Source organism: Ochotona curzoniae, unplaced genomic scaffold, assembly GCF_017591425.1.
Source record: "Ochotona curzoniae isolate NIBS_2020 unplaced genomic scaffold, NIBS_Ocur_1.0 scaffold_1037, whole genome shotgun sequence".
Classification (NCBI taxonomy): Eukaryota; Metazoa; Chordata; class Mammalia; order Lagomorpha; family Ochotonidae; genus Ochotona; species Ochotona curzoniae.
Window position 1 is genome coordinate 33353074 of NW_024467083.1, and position 21239 is coordinate 33374312.

The 21239-nt window shown below is 59.6% G+C and overlaps 3 protein-coding genes across 7 annotated transcripts; 1 reads left to right on the plus strand and 2 right to left on the minus strand.

Moving 5' to 3' along the window:
- Window positions 1–11: 11 nt before the first annotated feature.
- Window positions 12–4255, minus strand: MUC1 (mucin 1, cell surface associated). Its single transcript, XM_040999370.1, has 7 exons — window positions 4192–4255; window positions 2105–3666; window positions 1957–2012; window positions 1670–1803; window positions 1393–1505; window positions 1124–1273; window positions 12–323 (listed from the first exon to the last, which is right to left on the minus strand). The coding sequence occupies exons 1-7, from the start codon at window positions 4253–4255 to the stop codon at window positions 249–251; spliced, it is 2154 nt and encodes a 717-aa protein (XP_040855304.1). The 3' UTR covers window positions 12–248.
- Window positions 4256–6784: 2529 nt separating this feature from the next.
- Window positions 6785–15558, minus strand: THBS3 (thrombospondin 3). Of its 3 annotated transcripts, XM_040998351.1 has the most exons (23): window positions 15411–15558; window positions 14161–14367; window positions 13417–13673; window positions 13206–13308; window positions 12940–12966; window positions 12678–12760; window positions 12537–12588; window positions 12281–12429; window positions 11901–12041; window positions 11656–11733; window positions 11157–11309; window positions 10866–10976; window positions 10659–10766; window positions 10258–10417; window positions 9901–10019; window positions 9741–9793; window positions 9271–9464; window positions 8985–9163; window positions 8806–8854; window positions 8453–8649; window positions 8046–8218; window positions 7135–7274; window positions 6785–7052 (listed from the first exon to the last, which is right to left on the minus strand). In XM_040998351.1, the coding sequence occupies exons 1-23, from the start codon at window positions 15487–15489 to the stop codon at window positions 6994–6996; spliced, it is 2871 nt and encodes a 956-aa protein (XP_040854285.1). In that variant the 5' UTR covers window positions 15490–15558; the 3' UTR covers window positions 6785–6993. The 3 variants fall into 3 exon arrangements, with proteins under 3 accessions (XP_040854285.1, XP_040854287.1, XP_040854288.1); XM_040998353.1 differs by lacking the exon at window positions 12940–12966 and having other exon boundaries at window positions 15411–15535; XM_040998354.1 differs by lacking the exons at window positions 13206–13308; window positions 13417–13673 and having other exon boundaries at window positions 15411–15524.
- An 871-nt stretch (window positions 15559–16429) lies between these two features.
- Window positions 16430–21239, plus strand: MTX1 (metaxin 1). Of its 3 annotated transcripts, none has more exons than XM_040998590.1 (8): window positions 16430–16939; window positions 17824–17893; window positions 18033–18112; window positions 19631–19723; window positions 19905–20087; window positions 20215–20291; window positions 20651–20805; window positions 20899–21239. In XM_040998590.1, exons 1-8 carry the CDS (start codon window positions 16430–16432, stop codon window positions 21111–21113), a joined length of 1383 nt encoding a protein of 460 aa, XP_040854524.1. In that variant the 3' UTR covers window positions 21114–21239. The 3 variants fall into 3 exon arrangements, with proteins under 3 accessions (XP_040854524.1, XP_040854525.1, XP_040854526.1); XM_040998592.1 differs by having other exon boundaries at window positions 16845–16939; window positions 19634–19723; XM_040998591.1 differs by lacking the exon at window positions 19631–19723.

Sequence of the window (21239 nt, forward strand, 5' to 3'; positions counted from 1 at the left end):
CAGAGGTCGGCACAGCAGGAGGCCCGTTTTATTCAACCACGTTCTTTCCCATTGGTATGGGGGCCTTTCCCAGGCCAGGCTGGTCCACCTGTACGTCACCCCATCCCTGCCCCCAGGCCTATCCAGAAGGGCAGGGACAGGTGGTACCAGGCTACCTTCATGGGCTGCCAGCCCAGGACAAAGGAAAGGGGCTCCAGCAGTGAATGAGGAACTTTGGCACCGGCTGGCCCTCAGCGGGCGACTTGTCCCTACAAGTTGGCAGAGGTGGCTGCCACGGCTGGATTGGTGTAAGCAAGGCTGCCACCGCCATTACCTGCAGAAATCTGGGTGGGTGGGAGGAAGGAGAAGGGAATAAGAGTGAGAAGTGGAAAGGAGCTCCTGGGGCCCCCAGCTGGCATCCCAGGTCAGGGGCCTGGCCAGCTCTCCAAGGGTTAATGCAGAGACAGCACCTGGTGGCCCCACAGCCAGCCAAGTGACTGTAAACACAGGCTGCTCCACCTCTCCCCCTCCCGCCCTCTCCCCCTTACTCCCGCTCTCCTGGGCTCTAATCAGCCCCCTTGCCCACCCCCTCCACCCCCTGTGCCCCTAACCCAATGGGGTAGCAAGTGAATGTGTGAGTATGTGCACACACATGGACAAAACTGGGAGAGACAGGTCCCCAGGAAGAGGAAAATTCAGACAAGAAAAGGAAACTCCTGTTCCCTCCCCCACACCAAGTGGCTTTCCAGTCCCAGGAGGCTGCAGTAATTATTTACCAGGTCCTGCAGAGAAGGGCGGGAGAGGAAGGAGGAGGGGTCCTGCTCCCCTGAGCAGGCCGGGTCACCTGGCCTGGCCCCAGACCCCTGTGCTTGCGCAATCTGCTCCTGGTCAGGTCAGGAGTGAGGCACAGGTGCTAACTCCAGCAGGAAGGGTTTCGCTGCAGAACCCATTTCACCTCTGGGCATCCTTGCCAACACTACCCTGGTGCCAGTTCAGCCAACCAGGATTGCTGGGAAGCCTCCTCCCCACAACTCTTCACATCTTCGCCCACTAACCTTGACAGGGCCTCGGCTGCCACCACGTCCCACCTCTCCCAGGTGCTTTGGGTTTTCCCCAGTTCCCTTTAGGAATTCCCAAACCTCACCTCCTCATAAGGGCTGCGCTTGGTACTGCCAGGGGGCACATAGCGGCCGTGGGTCTGGTAGGTGGGGTACTCGCTCATGGGATGGTAGGTGTCCCGAGTTGAGAAGAGGTCCAACTGCCCACAGTTCTTGCGTCGGCACTGACACACAGCCTGGGCAGACAGAGGGGGTTATGGTGGCCCAGCAAGTGGGGGAAGAGGAGTGGGGATATTGAGGGGGAGTGGTTCTTCCACCAGGGGATGCTAGTCAAAGCCAGAGCCTGAACACTCACCAGGGTCAAGCAATAGATGATGGCCAGCGCAACCAGAACACAGACCAGCACAAGCAGGGCGATGCCCCAGCCTGGCACCCCAGACTGGGCTGAAGGAGACAGTGAATTGTCCACTACAAGGAAAAGTCATTGGTCAGAAGTCTCTCAAAGGAGGTGCCCCACTCCAATCCCCCACCTTGTCCCCTGCTAGCACCAAGGAGGAACCCAGGGACCATGGCATTGGCAGGAGAGAGGTTCCTGGCATGGGGCAGGACTCTAGCCGGGGAAGCAGCGTTACCTGTGATTCGTGAGATGTCTAGGTTGTATCTGGCTGCTTTGTCTAAGTTACGTAGAAACTGCGAGTGCACTGTGACCTCATTGGTGCTGTTCCCTCGGAAGGCCAGAATTGCATCCACCACCACAGAGCCTGGGCTGGCCATAGGGAGATAGACCACTCAGACCTGGGTCGCAGCTCGGGCTCAGCATCCCCTCCCCAACCACACCCCACCCTGCCAGGAGTACACAGTCCCGCCCCAGACTCACAGCCACATCTCTGCACCTACCCCCTGCCCCACACAACCATACCTGAACCTAATACCAGAGAGGCCCACGAATTCCTTCTGGGTATAAATATCCAGGATCTGGGGTGAGAGAGCAAGGAGTCAGGCTTGCTAAAGCCAAGCCCCCACCAAGTGTGGTACCAAGGTGGGCTGCTTCAGAGGTAGATACCCACCAGTGTGGAGACGTTGTGCTGCAGTTCTTGATAATAGTTGCTGTTGGGATCTTGCAAGGAAGAATTGAACTGGAGATTGGAAATGTAAAAAGACAGGAAGAAGAAAGCAAGGCTGTCATACATTGGTGGGGCGGTGCTGTGATTGGATGCTGTGAGGGGAGGCTCTGTGCTGTGGCTGGGAAGGCTGGTGGGGGCATCAGGGTGCTGGCTGGGAGTGCTTGTTGTGCCAACTGTCACAGTAGTGGCTGTGGCCAAGGTGCTGCTATGAATGGGGGTGGTGTCTGAGCCCAACATGGGACTGGTGGCCGGGGCCGAGGTGCTGCTGTGGGCAGGGGTGGTGGCCGAGCCCGACACGGGGCTGGTGGCTGGGGCTGAGGTGCCACTGTGGGCAGGGGTGGTGGCCGAGCCCGACACGGGGCTGGTGGCCGGGGCCGAGGTGCCGCTGTGGGCAGGGGTGGTGGCCGAGCCCGACACGGGGCTGGTGGCCGGGGCCAAGGTGCTGCTGTGGGTAGATGTGGTAGCTGAGCCCAAGGTGCTGCTGTGGGCAGGTGTGGTGGCCGAGCCCGACACAGGGCTGGTGGCCGGGACCGAGGTGCCACTGTGGGCAGGGGTGGTGGCCGAGCCTGACACGGGGCTGGTGGCTGGGGCTGAGGTGCCACTGTGGGCAGGGGTGGTGGCCAAGCCTGACACGGGGCTGGTGGCCGGGGCTGAGGAGCCGCTGTGGGTAGATGTGGTAGCTGAGCCCGACATGGGGCTGGTAGCCGGGGCCAAGGTGCCACTGTGGAAAGATGTGGTGGCCGAGTCCGACAAGGGGCTGGTAGCCAGGGCCAAGGTGCTGCTGTGGAAAGATGTGGTGGCCGAGCCCGACACGGGGCTGGTGGCCGGAGCCGAGGTTCCACTGTGGAAAGATGTGGTGGCCAAGCCCGATGAGGGTCTGGTAGCTGGGGCCGAGGTGCCGCTGTGGGCAGATGCGGTGGCCGAGCCCGACACGGGGCTGGTAGCCAGGGCCGAGATGCTGCTGTGATTGGGGGTGGTAGCTGAGCCTGATTCAGGGCTGGTGGCTGGGGCTGAGGTGCCGTTGTAGACAGAGTTGGTGGCCAAGGTGCCACTGTGGACAGGGCTAGTGGCTGAGCTGACTGGAGTCGAGGTGCCTTCAGGGAGAGAGGTGATGGCAGAGCCTAATCCAGAGTTGGTGGCTGGGGACGAGGTGCCACTGTGGACGGAGGTGGTGGCAGAGCCTGATTCAGCCCTTGTGGTTGGGGTGGTTGCCAGGGTTGGAGTGCCACTGTGGATGTTGGTGGTGGCTGACGCAGAGCTGGTGGATAAGCTGGTGGTGGAGACTGAGGTTCTGCTGTGGATGGTGGTGGTGGCCGAGCCCGACACAGAGCTGGTGGCTGAGCTGGTGGCCAGGGTTGGAGTGCCACTGTGGACGGTAGTGGTGGCTGAGCCTGACACAGGGCTGGTGGGTAAGCTGGTGGCAGGGACTGAGGTTCTGTTGTGGATGGTGGTGGTGGCCGAGCCCGACGTAGAGATGGTGAAAGATGTGGAGGAGCTCTGCTGAACTAGAATGGCAACAGAGCCTGAACCAGGGCTGAGGTCGGGGGGGTAAGCTGCTAGTCACGCTCCTGGCACTTCTCTCAATGGAGCCGGGTGACACCCAGGTTGGGGGAGCCGGAGTCTCTGCTCTAGCTGGGGCCAGAAGCTGGAGGAACTGTTGGCTTGCAGGCCAACCCTGGGTAAGCGGAGACTAAAACCTCCATACCCCAAAGAGGCAGTACATACAGGTGGGCTGGGAGCAGGCTGCAGCCAGCATCTCCCCACCCCCTACTGGCCAGCCAGCTCTCCCAGGCCTGGCTCCCCCCACCCCTTCTCCTAAGGACACACACCTGCCCCTCGCACCCTGGGTCAGGGGAGGGGGTGCTTCTACCCAGCCCACACTAAGCCACTCTCCTTCCTGACTGACGAAGTCACCCCCCCATCCACAATTTCTGTCCCTGGTGCAGCTACTTTGGGCAAAACCCACAGCCAGGCCCAGACCAGGGAGACCACCAGCACAGGTTGGCCCCTTCCCACCGTGTGCCCCTCACCTGAAAGCCCTGGGAGCAGCAGCAAGAAGAAGAAAGAAGACCGGACATCCATGCCTGGTGGCATGGCGGTGGTGAAATGGGTGGGGAGGGGACAGGGCGCACTCCAGCGGGCACTGCGGGTGAGGTGGAGCTGCACTGGCGCCTGCTGCTTTATACCGGTCCCCCCCTCCTCCCGCCCTAGGCACAGCCGGAGCAGGTGACAGGTGATGAAACCCCGCCCCCTTGCTCCCTTCCTCACCTCCTCCCTTTTCCTCCTCCTCCCCAATCATTCCTGGGTAAGTACCTGGGCTGCAATCACTCAACCCTCCGAGTTTGTTTTCCAGTGGCGGGCCTCCCCCTTTCGTCAGCCACTCCCTGGATCCAGGGGGTGGGGGGGCTGCCTCTAGTTTTAACCTGAGGACTGAGGCCAAGGGGAGAGGAGAGCATAGGGGATGTGGGTTGCTGGGGGGTGGGAAGCCCACTCCACCCACCCACTCCACCCACCCACATTCTTCTTTTCCCAGAGTTTCCTGGTGTCCTTCGCAGCCCCCTGGTGCGCGGTGGGGGGGGGGGGGCGGGAAGAAACCAGACGGGTGATAATGAGTGCACGAAGTGGTAGTTTAGGACTCCCTCCCCCCAGCACTTCCCGGAATAGCCCCACCCTTCTAACCGCTCCCTGTCCCGTTCCACATGCAGCTCTAGCCGAAAAACCACATTGGCCCGCCCTGGCCAGACTTTCCAGTGGCCTGGGTTCCCTCCTGGCATACTGGGGTGGGGTGTGTGGGGGGGTGGGTAAGTTTCCACTTAAAGACGTGAAACTCGGGCTCCACCGAACCCTTAAGGACCTCCTTTGCCAAGACTGCGCTTGGAGCCGAGGCCCAGGCGCTCCTGCCCTCTAGCGGTCAGCGGCTGCCTGGTGGGGTGGCCCGAGACCCCGGAGTGGAGTAGAGGGCAGGGGTCTATAAGTGCCGCCGGGTGGGGTGTGGAAAGATGCTGGGGGACGGGAGCGGTGGACTCCTGCGAAAGGAAGCCATGCCTTGGATAGAGGGGGTAGGGACGCCCAGTTGTTTGCTGGTTGCGGGGAGCTTTGGGGACAGGGAGACTGAGGCGACTGGAGGAAATGAAACTGGCTGGGTGGGGTCCTCAGGTATGTGGAAGGGGCGTCTAGGTGTGTGGGGAGAGGACTTCGGAATGTGGGAGGAGAAACAGGACAGGTATTGTAGGGGTAGTTTCTATTTAGAAGGTAGAGAGTAGGTGGGGCGACGGAAGCGACTGGAATGGTCTCTGGGGGAAGTAGGTAGCATGAGGGCAGGTGGCACGTGGTGGGCAATGGGAAGCTGTGTGAGGGAGCGTGACTGACAAGCCCAGAAAGTGCGGTGAAGGGCAGAAGTTCTTGAGAGCGGGGAGGTAATTTGGAACCGCCGCGGCACACGCCGTTGAAGCACGCAGCCGGGTGTAGCGGTACCGGGCTGCGGTCTGGGGCAACAGAAGCAACTCGGATCGCGTTAGGAAAAAAATGATTCTTGGCTCCCACGGATACAGGCTGGAAGACCACACTTTAAAAACTCTTCGGGGGAGGTGCAGGATTGGAGGGAGAGGCGACGGGACCTCTCACTCCCAGTTCTCCGCTCGCGTCCTGCGCCGCGTGGCCTTCAATTCGCGCCTTTGTGCGGCGGTGGAGCCGAGCCAGGGGCAGGGTGGGGGCGCCCGGGCTGGAGAGGCGGGGGAGCCTCCCTACCCGCTGTCCGAGAAAGTATCTAGGTGGGCGGCCCCAAAGCTCAACTCCTGGCGTTCCCAGGCAACAGCCATTCGACCCGGTTGCTGGGAGACGCGTCACCATGGCGGCGGCTTCGCCGCGCGGTCTGAGTATTTAAAGAGCAAGCGCGCGCAACACCCTGGCGTCGGAAAGCGGCCTTCCGGGGCAACGCGGTTTCCCCTTCTCCCTTCCCCCTCCCCCTCCCCATTTCCATCCCCTCGCGCCCCTCGGGGCGCCAAGTCTCTAGTCTTAAAGGTGAGCCCAACTCTCCGCAGCGCGCCCCTGGCCCTGTGGCTCGCTCGGCCAGCTGTAGGCTGTGGGAGAGCGGGATCCCGGGCCCCGGGCGGGCGGGAGGGACGGGACGCGGTGCAGTGTTGTTCTTTACCCTGCCAATATTGCACTCGTCCCGGCCTCCGGCCCCCTCGGCCCCCCGGTCTCCCCCTCACCCGAGCCAGGCAGCCTCCCCGTGGTCTCCCTCACCCCCGTCTTCCTGGTTCCCTGGCTGATCTAAGACGGAGTGTCGCCGCTGCCACCGTGAGTAAGTGGGGCTGGGAGAACTTTGGGGACCCCCCCAGCCGGCACCCCATTCTTCACTCAGCCCTGTCCGGTGTCTTCTCCACCCTTGCCTGAAACTCAGTCCAACTCTCCCAAGGCTCTCATCCTCCAGCCTCTCTAACACACTCCCGTTTCCTTGCTGTCTCCCACCCTGCCCTGGCAAAAAAAAAAAAAACCCAAACAACAAATCCCTAAAAATAAGCAATTGCACTTAGTTAGAAAACAAGGGGAACTTTATGGCAATGGGGTGTTCTTTTTCCTGGGGGTTAGTGCCTGAGTATTACCCCTTGGAAATCTCCCATCTCTTGACAAGTGGGGTGGGTCAGTGCCATCCTCCCCAACTCAGTGGCTGAACTCCTGGCGAGTGGGTGCCAGAGGAGGGGTCTGTGGTTGCCCGAGGGGCGGACTGTAGCCTAGACACCCCCCCCCCCCCAGCCTCCAGGGTCTCCAGGACAGACCCCCAAGCCCAAGGGGTCCCTAGAAGGCTGGATTCTGAATCCTGTGACAGCTCCTCAGGCCCTTCCCTGGAGTAGCTGCCTCCGGAATGGCTCAAAGTCCTCGGGCACAGTGTCTGAAGGAGGGAGACGAGTGAGGTCAGAGGATGTGTTCTCCAGGGGGGCAGGAGGGGTCGGGTACATGGCCCGGAGCCTCACCGTTGCAGCGGTACTGGAGGTTGGACCAGATGATGTTCTCTTGGGAGAAGCAGAATACACCGAGGCGCCCCCCTCGCATGGAGGTGTCAATGATCACCCCCGAATCCGCCACTAGCTGGGGACCCTCATAGAGCTTCACCCTGTCCAGGATTGGGGAGTGCATGGGTGCCACTGTGCCCAGGGGCTCTATTCCTCCCCCTCCCCCAGCCTGGGAGAGCCAGGAGCGGAGGGAAGGATAGGCTGGGCTACTTTTCTCAGGCTTGGGGCCCCTAGTTCTTTGTCAGGCCCCTTTTGCATCTCAAAGCACCAGCCGCATTCCAGGCGAGGATTGGGTTGCCATGACGACAAGTACAATGGGTTGGGGGGTGAAGTCACCCACTTCCCAGGCTCTAGTACATTCCCCCCCCCCTTTATCCTTGCCCTGGCACCACCACAGCCCTAGGCACCTTAAAGGGGAACCAACCCTGGGGGGGTCCTAGAGAGTTTTTTTCTCTTAAGAACCGTGTTCCTGCTGCCTTCCCACCTAATGCTCACTTGGGACCCTCACAGGGAAACGCTAAGATGTGGACTGAGAGAGAAGCCCGTGCAGGCCCGGTCTGGACTCTTCCTGGATGGGATGGGCTCCAGGCTAGCCCAACTTGGGGAAGGGAGGACATGGGATGCAACCCCTCCAGAGAAGGGCCTGGCTTCTGGAGGCTCCCACAGGGCCTGTATGATGCATCTAAGCACAACATCTTCTTGGGACCACAGGGGAAAGAACAGAGCAGGACAAAGTGCAGAGGACAAGTGGCTGGCCCAGCCTGGCCCTGCAGGCCCTGGCGTGGGTAGGGAGAAGGGAGAGAGAAATCATCAGTTCCTGCCCACAGCCCCTGGGGAGTGGGCAGCGGTGTGTCCTCCAGGAGCTGCCTCACCGGATGTAGCCCACTTGAGGCCGGTGCAGGAGCTGCCAGCGATAGGAAGTCTTGTCACGCCAGCCCACATTCCGTGGGTCTGTCCACAGCAGTCGGACCTGGTCAGGGGTGTGGCCTGTGTGCCACAAGGCATTCCGGAGGTGTTCTCCCGGACCCGAGGCTGATGTCACTGCCTGGCGGTTGGTGGAGAGGGAGCAAGGTAAAGATAATGAGTCAACCAGCTGTGAATCAGCCGGCCCAGGTAGACACTCAGGTGAGGGAGCTAAGGTTAGCAAGGGGCAGTGGGACAAGGAAACGAGGGCCAGGGGGGACCCTGAGGGCTCTCCTGTGGCCAGGCCAGGCTGTGGAGTGAAGGGGGAGAGCTGGGGGATAGGGCCTAGGGTGGATAAGCTAGGCAGCTGGGGGACCTTGAGCTGCAGGCCTGGCTGCGCAACGGCCCGGAAGGGGGTGGCCTGCCAGTAGGTCTGCTCCGTCTGCTTCCACATGACCACGTAGAAGCGGCCGCTGTCCTGGTAACTGAAGAGAAAGCCTGCGTAGTCATCGTCGGTCACTGTGTTCACATGGAAGGTACCTTCAAAGTCCACACCGTTGAAGGCTGTGTAGCCTGGGATGGGGGTGTTGTGAGGGTTCAAGGTCAGAGGATGCCTGCTGGCTGAGGACATATGAGCTAGCCTGCCCACTTCCTCCTCTTGGCCTTTGCTCCCTGTGCCCCTGTAGGATTACTTCATAGGAATGACTGGACTGAGCGTCCCTCACATACCAACTGCCAGGCCAGGGTCGCTGTTCATGGTCTGAACAATTTCCATGCCCTGGGGGTGGTTCAGTAAAGAAAAAATAAAAAGAAAAAACGGCTCTGATCCAGGTGCAGGGGCCTCACGTAGGCCCCGCTCTGAGGTCTAGGCCACCACCAGCACTCTCCCCACCTACATCCCCGGGTACCTGGTTGAGCACCACCCAGTTTGGGTCAATCTGAGCATCACCCTCAGGATCCAGGACAACGGTCTGATAGGCGCGGAAATCTGTGAGGGTCACCTCTGCACTCTCGGGACACACATCAAGGGGGTCAGCCACTGCATCATTGTCAAAGTCGTCCTCACACACGTCGCCTACGCCGTTGCCTGGCCGGGGTGAAGGCTGGGTGCTCAGGAAGGCCCTGGCAGTGCCACCAGCCACAACTCTCCTCCCTGGTTGCACATTGCCCCTGCCCGGAGCCGGCCCTCCTCACCATCTGAGTCTTTCTGATTGGGGTTGGCCACCAGGCGGCAGTTGTCGGGACCTGGAGGCACGTAGTCTGGGATGCCGTCATTGTCATCATCCCCATCACACTCATCCCCAAGGCCGTCGTTGTCTGAGTCCAGCTGAGAGCTGTTTGGCAGCTGTGGACAGTTGTCCTTGGTGTCCTGGTGCCCATCACCGTCGCTGCTCGGAACAACAGCCGCATATCAAGCCAACAAACAACAAAGATTCCCACCCTATCCTGACCCTTGCTTCTGCCTGGGGCGGGAGCGGGGGGGGGCACAGTCTGTGGAGTGCCTCCTCCTCCTCCTCGCTGCCAGCCAGATGAGGTAAGGGGGGAATGGAAGTCAGATGATGGGAAAGGATGACCTTCTCTAGGTCGCAAAGAATGAAGGCCATGTCCTAGAGGATTGAGCTAGAGGAGAGTAAAATGCCTTTCCTTCTCAGCCAGGACCCCACCTGTCCTCATTGGTGTCGCAGACGTCGCCCACCAGGTCACTGTCGACATCTGTCTGAGAGAGGGGGCCCTGTTTACCAACTCCTCTTGTGTGACCCACTTCCCATCAGAGGGCTGGGGCTTCACCCACCCACCCATCCCTGCCCTCGCCAGCCCCTGTACCTGGGTGGGATTGCTCATCTCAGGGCAGCTGTCGCAAGCATCTCCCACTCCATCCTCATCCCTATCCGTTTGTAGTGGGTTGGGCACTTTGGGGCAATTGTCCAGTCCATTGGGGATGCCTAGAAAGGGGGTGGCACTTTGTCCCATCAGCTGACCAGAGCCCGAAGCTTCTCCACCCACAGGACAACTGGTTAGGAAATCTGTGACCCTGCTACCCCATGTTCTCACAGACATTTGCTGCAAGCAGTGCCCACAGGTATCCCTCCCCTATTTCCAGGGACCACCTAGCCTCCCTGCCTCACTTTCCCCATCAAGGCATTACAAGTTTCCCAGCCACCCCCAGCCCCAGGCCTGCACCATCCCCGTCCACATCGTTGTCACAAGCGTCTCCTTCTCCATTGCCATCTGTGTCCTTCTGGTCATTGTTGGGAACGTTGGGACAGTTGTCACAGGCATCACCAAATGAGTCTGTGTCAGAGTTCTGCTGGTCCTTGTTGGGGAACAGCCGGCAGTTGTCCTGGGCAGAGCAGGAGGGGGGTGAAGGTGTCACATCTCCCCTGCAGTCACTGGCCATCTTGTACTACCCGTGTCCCTTTGCGCCCCTTGGATGGTCCCACCCTTCATCCCAGCTTCTATGTAGTCCACCTTGTGCTGGGCACCAAGCTGTGCCTCCCTAGAGAGCTGCCAGGGGCCAGTGAGAGACAGAGACACAGAGAACAGCAGAGGAACTGGAAAGGGCAGTGCGGCCAGGGAGCCACCTCGACATTCTTGATCCCATCCCCATCGGCATCATCGTCACACTGGTCCCCCACACCATCATTGTCAGCATCTTCCTGCCCAGAGTTGGGTGTCAGAAGGCAGTTGTCCTAAAGTGTGGGTGGGGTAGGATAGGATCCATGAGTCCTGGCCTGGCCCAGTCTGTGGCTCCCCACCACTTGCCCCCAACCTCCCGCCTGCCCCAGCACCTGCTTGCAGTGCTTGTTGTTGTCCATGCAGGGCAGGGCCTGGTCCGGGTAGCCGTCTATGTCTGTGTCGGGGCCGCACACATTCCCATTCCCTGCCCAGCCCACGTTGCACTGGGCCAACACAAAGGGGGTTGGGGGCAGTGTTTGTGTGTGTGTGGCAGCTTGATTTCACTTTGCTGCAGGCACTGTTGTCCCCACTAAGCATGGCCCAGGTCCCACCATCTTTTCCCACCCAGTCCCTACCCCTCTTCCTAGGGTCTCATATCCTACCAAGCTCCCAGCACTGCTTACCTGGCAGGACACAGCACCGTTACGTTCAAAGAGACAGTGAGCGTGCACATGGCAGGGGCTGTGGGCTGGGCTATGGCAAGTCCTTGCTGGGAGGCAGCCATGGCTCTGGTTCCCCAGGAAACCCAGGCGGCAGGGGCCACACTTGAAGGAGCCCTAAGAATGGGGAAGCAGTATCTTAGGAAGACTGGAGTGAGCCTAACACCCCACATACCCTCAAGGCATCTAGGACCAGCACTGCTGGGGACACAAGGGTCACTGCCAGCCATTCCAAGTATATCTGGGTTTCTTTCAGGTTCTCATGGCAACAATACTTTCCCAACAAGGAAGTAGAGACTCAAAAAAAAAAAAAAGTGAAAATAACTTCTCACAGGTCACAGCTAGTAAGAGGCAGATGCTGGAATTCCAAAGCCAAGTCCCTGTAAACACCTCCTTCAGCCGAATGCTGGGGAGGGGGCAGGGCAGCAGGATGGTTGAAGAGAACCCCTGACATGCAGCTCACCACAGTGTTGGTACAGATGGAGTTTGGGTCGCAGCCACCATTGTTGCCATCATTGCATTCATCGATGTCACTACAGACCTGAAGGGGCAGATGGAATAGAAGCAGACCTGTGTTGAGAGACCTGCTAAGGCCTCAGCTGTGAATGCAGACCCAAAGCTGACACCGTCAGCCCTCATTCCATCTTAGGGGTCTTATGGTCAACTCCAAAGCCCCTGGCAGAGCCAAGAAGTGTTACCCATGCTCACCTGTTTGCTGGCCCGGGCATAGTCGATGCCCACGCCAGACACCCGGGTGCCCTTGTATCCTCGGGGACAAGCTTCACAGTGGAATCCAGGCATGGTGTTGATGCACTTGGAGCCCGGGAAGCAGGGGTCAGCATGAGCACACTGGGGAGCAGACAAGGAGGCATGAGTCAGGCCTCATCCTGGGGTGCTGCAGCCATTGCCCTGCCCACCCAGCACACTGTAGGCCAGCCTTCTGACATCTGTCTCCCAACTCGCACTTTGCTGTATCTGAGCCTCTCCTAACCCTAAGCTATTGCTTCTCCGAGTTCACCTAGCCCTCTAGATGCCCACCTCAAACCCCCACCCTTCTCTCCTGGCCTTGTGGCTTCTGCTTTCCCCACCTCATTGATGTCACTGCAGTGGGTGCCGTTGCCCTGCAGGCCTGGGGGACACGGCCCACAGCGGTAGCCTGGGTACTCATACACTTCCATGCAGTCCACACCTCGGAAGCAGGGGTTGGGGCTGCAGTGGGAACGCTGCTCGTGGAAGCCTGGGGGGGGGGCACAGGCAGAGCCACCCAGAAGTCAGCATTCAAGTCCCTGGAAGGTGACAGAGTTGGGGAGCACCATCTGGAGCCTGCCCTGTTTTCCCACTCACCGCACACCTGACACTCCATGATAGTGTTACGGATCAGGGACATTTCCTTCACCTGGTGGGCGAAGAGCAGGCAGGAGTCAGCTCCTGGTGTCTGCCACCTGCTCTGGAGTCAGCACCACCCCATCCTAACCCCACTCAAACCTGGTCTCGGATGTCATCCCGCAGCTCCACCAGGATCTGATTGAAGAGGGTAAGCTGGGTAACCAGCGCTTTGGTCTGCTCCCCTGCCAGAACCCAGGGTGGGAGAAGCTCAGGATGAGGGGTGGGGAGGGGGCATGACTGGCATTCTGCCTACCTGCCCCCTACCCACCCAGCCTAACTGAAGAGGACTTGACTTCAGACAGCTATGAACGCCCAGGACCTGCTCCATACCCTCACCGCATCCACCGCAGGGTCCACTCACCTAGAATGGAGTGCAGGGCACTGGCCACTGGAAGGGATGAGAAAACATAGTCAGTGCACTTGGGCTGAATGCTCAGGATGAGCTGGGTGGTGGGGAGGGCAGAGGTGATGGGCAGGCAGCATTGGATGTGGGACCCTTTAAGAGAGTTTCCTCACAGGAGATCAAAACCCAAGTTCATACCAAAGAACTAAGTATTCAGGGTGAGTGAGGTCAAGAGCTTATGAGCCACCAAAGTCCAGTGCAGTCAACAGAAGGCTCCGTGTTACCTGCATTGTGGATGGAGTCGTCCCCTTGGAAGGGACATTCGCTCAGGGCTCCTACTCGGGCCATGGACCCACCCAGGATGAGTTTCATAGACTCCACAAAGCCCTGGGAGGGTAGGGGGGTTAGAGCAGTGGAAGATGGAGCTCTCCCACCTCCTCCTCCCACCCCCACTGGCACCAACTTATCTCTCCACACAGGATTCTCCCTGCTCACCTGCATCCTTAAGTAAGCCTTCTGCCCGGTCCTAATCTCCAGCCCGCTGACCTCGGCCGGGGGAATGGGGGCCAGGGCAGGAAGGCCAGCATGTTGGTCTCCCAGTCTGCAATCCACATAGAGCTGCAGGCCGGGGCTGGGTCGGGATGGACCTCGGAGCCGCAGGATGGCTGTGTGTGTACGCCCGTCGGCCAGGCTGGCCTGCTGGAGGTTCACTGCGTGGACCTTTCCATCCTCGCGCTGGTACCGCACCAGCACTGCCCGGGAGGGGAGGTCAGTATGGGCCTTGTCTCCCACTCTGGTGGACCCACTCTTGTGGACTCCATATTTCTAGGGTCACCACCCCTAATTCAGCTACAGGCCCTCAATGCTGCAGACATTGTTTATGGTTCTCCCCTTGGTTTAAGAGACCAGACGTCAGAGCATCAGTTCATTCTATCCTGTCCTGGGGCAGCAGTGGGTCCAGGTGCCCACTATGCTATCTTGGGGACCTGAAGGACCTCTCTGGGTCACTGCCAGAGATGGGCTTCACCCTCCCTCTTGGCATCACCCAAGTATAACCTCCCATCCCTGCACATAGCAACATCATTACATGGGGGGTGCCTGACCCACCCCCCCATATCAAATGCCTTCCTCCCCAGTTCCTAGCAGAAGCCAAGGAGAACAGGAGGCACCTGGGCAGGGGATGAGGGGAGCGTGCTCAGAGGGACACGGCTGCAGGACCAGGAGATGCCCACCAGTCACCTTTGTTGATCTTGCCCACCACAGAGGCCTCCAGCCATCGAGTGTTGTCTTGGCGAGAGTAGAGGCCAAAGAGGACCCCGCCCTGCTTGGGGGGCAGGCGGAAGGTGGACAGGAGGTAGATGTCCCCAGCGGTAAGTAGGGCTGTCCGGATCTTCTCAGCCACAGCCACCATCTGCCGAGACTCGCCCACAGTCAGCAGATCAATGACTGGCCAGGCAGAGGTTATCAAGGTCAGAAGAGGGTTAAATACTAAGGCCTGCCCTCCCTGTTGTGCCTTTAGGGGTGGGGCATCCTTTATCATCCCATCCACAGCCCCAGGTGGTGGCAGTCCAGTTCTCAGCTCAACCCTTCTGGCCAACAGAGGTGTGTGCCTTGCTACCTCTCCAGTTACAATCCCTGTGATGGGGGAACCTGCAGGCCCAAAGGCTCCCTCGGAAATTCAGGAGCACCCTACAATCTTGAGATGCCCCCACCAGATGGCGCAAGGGAGATAGGCTGTGCTGCTGTTCTCGGGTCTGAGTGGCACCTGGTGCCCACAGCGCAGCAATAGCAACGTAAGGCAGCTCTTTCCACCACTGGGTTTGGCTCCTACATCCAAGCAAGTACCCATCCTTCCCTCGTGGGGGCTCAGTGCGCTCCCCTGGAGGGGAACAGTTACCCACTGAGGCTCTGACCTCCCAGCACCGTCTGGGCTGTCTCTTCTGGGAATGTGGGACCCAGCTCTCCTGTGTCCTGTGTCTTGGCCAATCTGTGGTTTCCCCTCCCACCAGTGCAGAATCTGTGTCTGTGTCATCTGCCCCAGTTACCTCTCCCACACCCGGGCCCAGGGCCCATCATGCCAGACCTCCCAGGAGAGCCCAGACCTCTGTCCCCACCCCCACCCTCAACTTCAGCAGCCAGGACCCTTGGGGGGACTGAAGCCCATAGACCACAACATCTTCAAGCTGCTGTGCCAGACCCTGGGGGTGTCCACAGATGCTCAGACCCCTCAATCTTTGGCTCTGGCCTGACCCTGGCTAGTTCCCACTCACCCACCACTCCGTGTGTCCACTCCCTCCACCAGGCCACCCTTCCAGGGACTCTTCCAGGGACTCTTGTCTTCCAACAGCTCAATTTCAGGACTGGTCCCTATCCCCTGGCTCACATGTTTCCCTGCTACCTGGACTGGGGTGAGGGCCGGGGGGGGGTGGGGAGGCATCAGGAGGAGGAGGAGGCCCAGAGGGGGCGTCTAGCAAGATAGTCAGGCTTACCCTGCAGGTCCTGACTGGCAAATGCCAAAGAGCAAAGGAGGAGAAGAGCCAGGGCCCCCCGAAGTTCCTGCGTCTCCATGCCGCTCGGCCGGCTCACTACCCCTGGCAGACAGGCAGCTGGGAGGGGAAAAGGCTAGGCAGGCGGAGAGAGCAGGAGAGGGGGGCGGAGGGACGGAGGGGGGAGTCGAAGGGGGGGCAGAAGGCGGGTGAGGGGGGGCTGAAACAAAGAGCTGCCAATCACTCTGGAGGCATCCCCAGTGCCGGTGGTGGGGGAGAGCCCCGGGCACCGGAGAGTCCTAGAGGCCTCCTTGCCGCCAGCCCCTCCCTACTGGTCCTCTCCCCAGGTGCCCTCCTCTCTCTCATCCCATCCCGTTGTTGGGGGCCTCAGCACAGAGCTACCGAAGGCTACTGTTTTCTGGAAGGCAGAGTCAGGGGCAGGCAGGAACCTCTGGCTTGGGCAGTGGCAGGCAGTGGGCATTATTCCACAGCTGGCAGGAACAGATGCCAAGGGAGGGGCCGAAAGGAGCTGGTTTATAGCGTCCAGAGGATGCCCACACAGCATGAAGATCGCTCCTGGCTCTGACGGAGCAACTGCTCTTTATTTAGGGTAGGGGTCCACCCCCCCCCACACACACAGCCGCTGACATGTGTGCTTGAGACTCCATTTTCTCTCATTTCCTAGGAAAACTTGGGAGTCAGAAATCATCCGACAGGAACTTAAAAGGAGGTCAGTGAGGTCGAAATGAAGGAAGCGGAGGCCAGGGGCAGGAGTAGAAAACCAAAGCAGAGGCCAGATGTCCGAGCACCGACTGGAGCACTCCGCGGGTACCGGAGGACGGGCCGTGACCCGGATGAGGCGGAGGGGGTGCCTGAGTTCCCGTTACCAAGGTAACGGCCCGGGGCCGCACCTCCCCTCCCCCAACTCCGGCCCCAGCCCGGCAGCCGCCACCGCCCCTGTTTTGTTTCCATGGCGACAGGCGGCGCGGGGCTCGCTCCAAACATAACGCGCTGTGGAAAACATGCGGCTCGGAGGATCCCCCCGCAACCCCCACCCGGGGCCGAGCCCTGAGGGGCCCCGGGGCAGTCCAGGCCACGTGCAGCCTGGCAAGAGCGTCCGGGGCCAGCCCAGGCGCCCAAGGGCTCCTTCTCCCAGGCCCGCCGCGCCTACGGGGCTTCGGGACTCCGCTAGCGCCGGGCGTCGTGACTCCCCGAGGCGCGTCGCCAGGCCCACGGCCCGGCCCCCCTACAGGGGCCGCTTCTGGATGGGCCGGCGGGTGCCCTGCCCCGGAGTTCACTGCTCCGCCCTGCGCCGGCCAGCCGCCTCCCCCGAGGCCTCCTCAGGCCCCCAGCCCGCAGCGGCCAGAGGGGCGGCGGCGGCAGCAGGCTGGCCGGCGCAGGGGAGGGCGGACGCACAGGGGGAGGTGCTTCCGGGACAGAGGGCGGGCAAGATGGCGGCGCCCATGGAGCTGTTCTGCTGGTCGGGGGGCTGGGGGCTCCCTTCCGTGGACCTGGACAGTCTGGCCGTGCTGGTGAGGGGTGGCGCCGGCGCCCTGGAGAGCTAGGGGAGGGAACTCGAACTGGCCAAGCATTCGAATTCAGCCCGGGGCACCTCAGCACGAGTGCAGCCGGGGAAACTGAGGCAGTCAGGGACCGTGCTGGCCACGATGGACCCAGATGGACCTGTGCCTTAGTTTTCTTTGGCTTCGTGCAGCACCAGAACGAGGCCTGGGCGGGGGTTCACGGGGGAAGGGTTCTGGTCCTTACTCATCCTTGTGGTTCCTGTGTGACCTTGGGGCCATATCACTTCTCCCCCGGTGCTGTGGCTGTGGCGCCAGGATGTTGACTAAACCGGACAATCTCAGGAATCTCCTTGGGCTTTACATTCCAGTGTCTTCAGCCCCACCCCCTTCACTGTCTCCAGTCTTCCTAAAGGATGTATTGAGCCTATTGTTCATTGGCCCTAACAGCCCACAGCCAGGGCTGTCTGTAGAAAGATCTTTGGAGTCAAACTGAGTTGAAGTCACTCTTTCACTACCTCCTTGGTTTACAGAGTTATCTCTTAGGTTTCTAACACCAAACATTGCTTTGCCAAGATGAGTAAGTCTTGGTCCCTCCCCTTGAGTTGTTATCAGACAATTGAAGGTAGAAACAAATACAGTAGAATGCTGAGGTGGAAGTAGGAATCTGTCATAGAGACCACCTAAGCAGAACATTGTTAGGACTCACCATTGGAGGGTCTGTCTCTCTTTGGGAAAAGCTAAGGAGGTGGCCAGAGAGATGGAGGAGGAGTCCTCTGCTGACTGTGTAACAGGAATGGGAGTGTCTGCCCGCATCTCTCCAATAAATATTATTTCCCTTCTTGATTTCCCCATGTGTGACCTTGCTACTTTCTGCTTTCTTTCCCACCCTGCAGACCTATGCCAGATTTACTGGTGCTCCACTCAAGGTACACAAGATTGCCAACCCCTGGCGGAGCCCTTCAGGTACCCAGTGTCCCCCCCACCGCAGGGTGGAAGGTGGTTGAGGGGAGGAAGAGTACAAGGGGAGGAGCAGGAACGTGGCATTCCTGTGTGTGACAGGAAGGCCAGGGTTGTGGTGAGCAAGCTTCTTTCTCCACATCAGGAACCCTGCCTGCCCTTCGCACCAGTCATGGAGAGGTCATTTCCGTACCTCACAAGATCATCACCCACCTGCGAAAGGAGGTACGTGGCTTTAGTAGAGGGGCTGCCAGCACAAGAAGCTCCATCAGTTGAAGGCAACACAGTGTTTATTGAACATGGGATACAGCCAAGCCAGATGGCTGTGACCAAGGGCATGAAGGAACAGGCGTTCTGATGGGGAAGATGCACACAGTGTCACTGCAAGATAGTAGGGTGCTGTGGTGGCATCCCGGGGCACAGTGGCTTCGACCTGCCACGCAGCGGGAGGGGGAGGCCCAGGTGGATGATGCAGAGACTGGAGAAAAGAAGCCTACAGTGGGCTCTAGTGAGGCCTTAAGATGTGAAACTAGAGAGGAACTTCCAAGGTTTACTTCCTTCTTGTTAGGGACCACGTTGGGCTAGACATAGGGCTCAGGCTGCACAAGGCTTGGAGACAGTAAGGGGAGTTGAAAGTGTGTTACAAGCAGGGTAGGTTGTACTTAGCACCCTGTCATTGACTGTGAGCTTGGATGAGTTGTTGAACTACTCAGAGTCAGAAGTTCCTGGTGTGTAAAACTAGGGGACTTCTAACACATTTAGCAAGGGTTCTCCTAGCATTCACATGAAGGGACACAGCATCAGAAATAGAGGAAGATGCTCTTCCTTAACACCACTTTGCTGAAGGTGGAGGCACTGAGCTAATAAGAAAGGCCTGTAGCAGCGGGAGCCTGATTAGGGCCAAAGCTCCTGGCAGGGCCCTGACCCAGTGCCCTGAATCCTCATGTAGGAACAGAACTTGTCAATTTCCCAAGTGCTTCCTCTTCCGTTAGTTCCTGAGGTAGTCCTATTGTGATAAAGACATTCTTCCTATTCTGTTTCTTGGGAGGGAGAGGCTGAGGCTTAAGGATCAAGGGGATATTAGGGACAAAGTTTACTCAAAGGGATATGGGGAAGCTGAGGAACCAAGACTAGAGATGAGGAAGGTAGGGCAGCTGGAGACCTGGGGTGGCATACGGGTGGAATGTGTATGTGGCAGTGGTGCCTGGGTCATGGAATGAAGTGGGAGGAGCCAAGAGCTGGGTCACTGGGCCCTTTAGGGATAAATGGGGCAGTGTGTGGGGGGTGTCAGGGGCCTGGGTTTGCTGGGTCCAGGGTGTATGTGGGTGACAGCTCCTGGTTCCTGAGGCATGGACCAAGGCCCAGTCTGCCTGGGTGCTCGGATCTGCTAACTTTGTGGTGTCTGGATGGGGAAGTTACTGTTAGAATTGCCGTCAGCAGGAGTGCCGCCAGCTTTCCGTGGAAACTCTGGGAGCTGCTCCTAGTTTGTGGCCGAGCCTTCCTTCCTCCTTCCCCCTCCCCAACCCCCAGTGGGCACAGGACCTTGACGGCTAGCAGACTACCAAGTCCAGGCCTTATGCCAATGGCAACAGGCTATTGGCTGGGTCCAGGCAAGGGGGCCTTAGAGGAAAGAGCTTCTGTATGTTGTACTTCTCGTGGTGTGCAGCCTAAGGGGTGGGGGGGAATACCCTGCTGTCCCCAGCTCCCCAGCATGAGGTGCATTTTTCTTTTCCATCACCACAGAAGTACAATGCTGACTATGATCTGTCAGCCCGGCAGGGGGCAGATACCCTGGCCTTCATGTCCCTGCTAGAGGAGAAGCTGCTGCCTGTTCTGGTGAGTGTGCCCATCCATTTTCAAGTATTCATGTCCAAGGAGGGCAGGGGTAGACGCTCACACACACACCCACTGGCTGCAAACACTGTCAAGATGGAATCCCACCCTGAGCCAAGCAGGCACACACGCAGCCTCAAACCTCCCTACCCTCAACCCCATCCTTCCCTTCTATCCAATCCAGATACACACTTTCTGGATCGATGCCAAGAACTATGTGGAAGTGACCCGGAAATTTTACGCAGAGGCTATGCCCTTTCCGCTCAACTTCTTTCTGCCTGGCCGCATGCAGCGGCAGCACATGGAACGGCTGCAGCTGCTGTGTGGGGAGCACAGAGCAGAGAATGAGGAAGAACTGGAGAAGGAGGTAGCTCTGGGACAGGGGCTGTCGTAGGAGATGAGCACCAAGGAGGGTGGCTAGGCATGCGAGTGCCAGGAGAAGGGGTGGCACTGTGCCCGCAGCAGCTACAAGCCTACCTGTGTCCTGCCTACAGCTGTACCAGGGGGCTCGTGAGTGCTTGACCCTTCTCTCTCAGCGCCTGGGCTCCCAGAAGTTCTTCTTTGGAGACGCGTGAGTCAGGCCCCAAGGGGCTCCTGAGGGGGCTTGGAGGATGATGCAGGCTTTCTCTGGAGGCTGCAGTCCTGGTGACAGTGGGACTCATGTGTGTGGTCAGATCCTCCTCGGTGGTCCTGCAGGCTGGGATGGGAGGGCAGCCAGGCGCTAAAGGGGCCTGCCGGGGCTGCGGGAACACTCAATGTGCCTTTTATGCAACCCTGGGATAGAGCCCCCATTCAGAGGCGGCCTGGCGCCACCTTGAGAACTCTCCCTAGTTCAGGTCCTGTCTAGCCATGGTGACCATCTGCTGCCCAGAGCCCTCCTGCAGCCCGGCGCCCCTGCCCCAGGCCGCCGCTTCTCTCTCTCCCCTCCAGCCCTGCCTCCCTGGATGCCTTTGTCTTCAGTCATTTGGCCCTGCTGCTACAGGCGAAGCTACCCAGTGGCAAACTACAGGCCCACTTGCGGGGGCTCCACAACCTCTGTGCTTACTGTACCCACATCCTCAGCCTCTACTTCCCCTGGGATGGAGGTAAGGGATAGAAGGGAGGGCGGCCAAGCCTGGGGAGAGGGGCAGGGCCCCAGGAGCAAGTGTCCCCACCCACCTGCCTTCTTGGTCCCTCAGCTGAGGTACCGCCCCCACGCCAGACATCAGCAGGCCCAGAGGCTGAGGACGAACCCTATGGGCGCCGGAATCAGATACTATCTGTGCTGGCAGGGCTGGCAGCCATGGTGGGCTATGCCCTGCTCAGCGGCATCATCTCCATCCAACGGGCAACTCCTGCCCGGGCCCAGGGCACCCGGGCCCTGGGTCTAGCAGAGGAGGATGAAGATGAGTGATTTGGCCACATGCTCCCCAGACTGACTGATCTTTCTACTGTCGTGCATTCCAGAGGCCCCGTGCCTCCCCATTGTTGGTACGGCCAGAAAGGGTGCTCCCCCCCACAATAAAGCTGCTCATATTGA

Coding starts and splice junctions, on each gene's coding strand:
- MUC1 (XM_040999370.1), bottom strand. CDS start 4,255: ATGCCACCAGGCATGGATGTCCGGTCTTCTTTCTTCTTCTTGCTGCTG. Junction 3,667..4,191: donor GCTGCTCCCAGGGCTTTCAG/GTGAGGGGCACA, acceptor TTGCCATTCTAG/TTCAGCAGAGCTCCTCCACA. Junction 1,804..1,956: donor CTCTCTGGTATTAGGTTCAG/GTATGGTTGTGT, acceptor CCCTATGGCCAG/CCCAGGCTCTGTGGTGGTGG.
- THBS3 (XM_040998351.1), bottom strand. CDS start 15,489: ATGGAGACGCAGGAACTTCGGGGGGCCCTGGCTCTTCTCCTCCTTTGC. Junction 11,310..11,655: donor CCATCTGTACCAACACTGTG/GTGAGCTGCATG, acceptor CCCCATTCTTAG/GGCTCCTTCAAGTGTGGCCC. Junction 10,418..10,658: donor ATGGGATCAAGAATGTCGAG/GTGGCTCCCTGG, acceptor TGCTCTGCCCAG/GACAACTGCCGGCTGTTCCC.
- MTX1 (XM_040998590.1), top strand. CDS start 16,430: ATGCGGCTCGGAGGATCCCCCCGCAACCCCCACCCGGGGCCGAGCCCT. Junction 18,113..19,630: donor TCACCCACCTGCGAAAGGAG/GTACGTGGCTTT, acceptor CCATCACCACAG/AAGTACAATGCTGACTATGA. Junction 20,088..20,214: donor AGGAAGAACTGGAGAAGGAG/GTAGCTCTGGGA, acceptor TCCTGCCTACAG/CTGTACCAGGGGGCTCGTGA.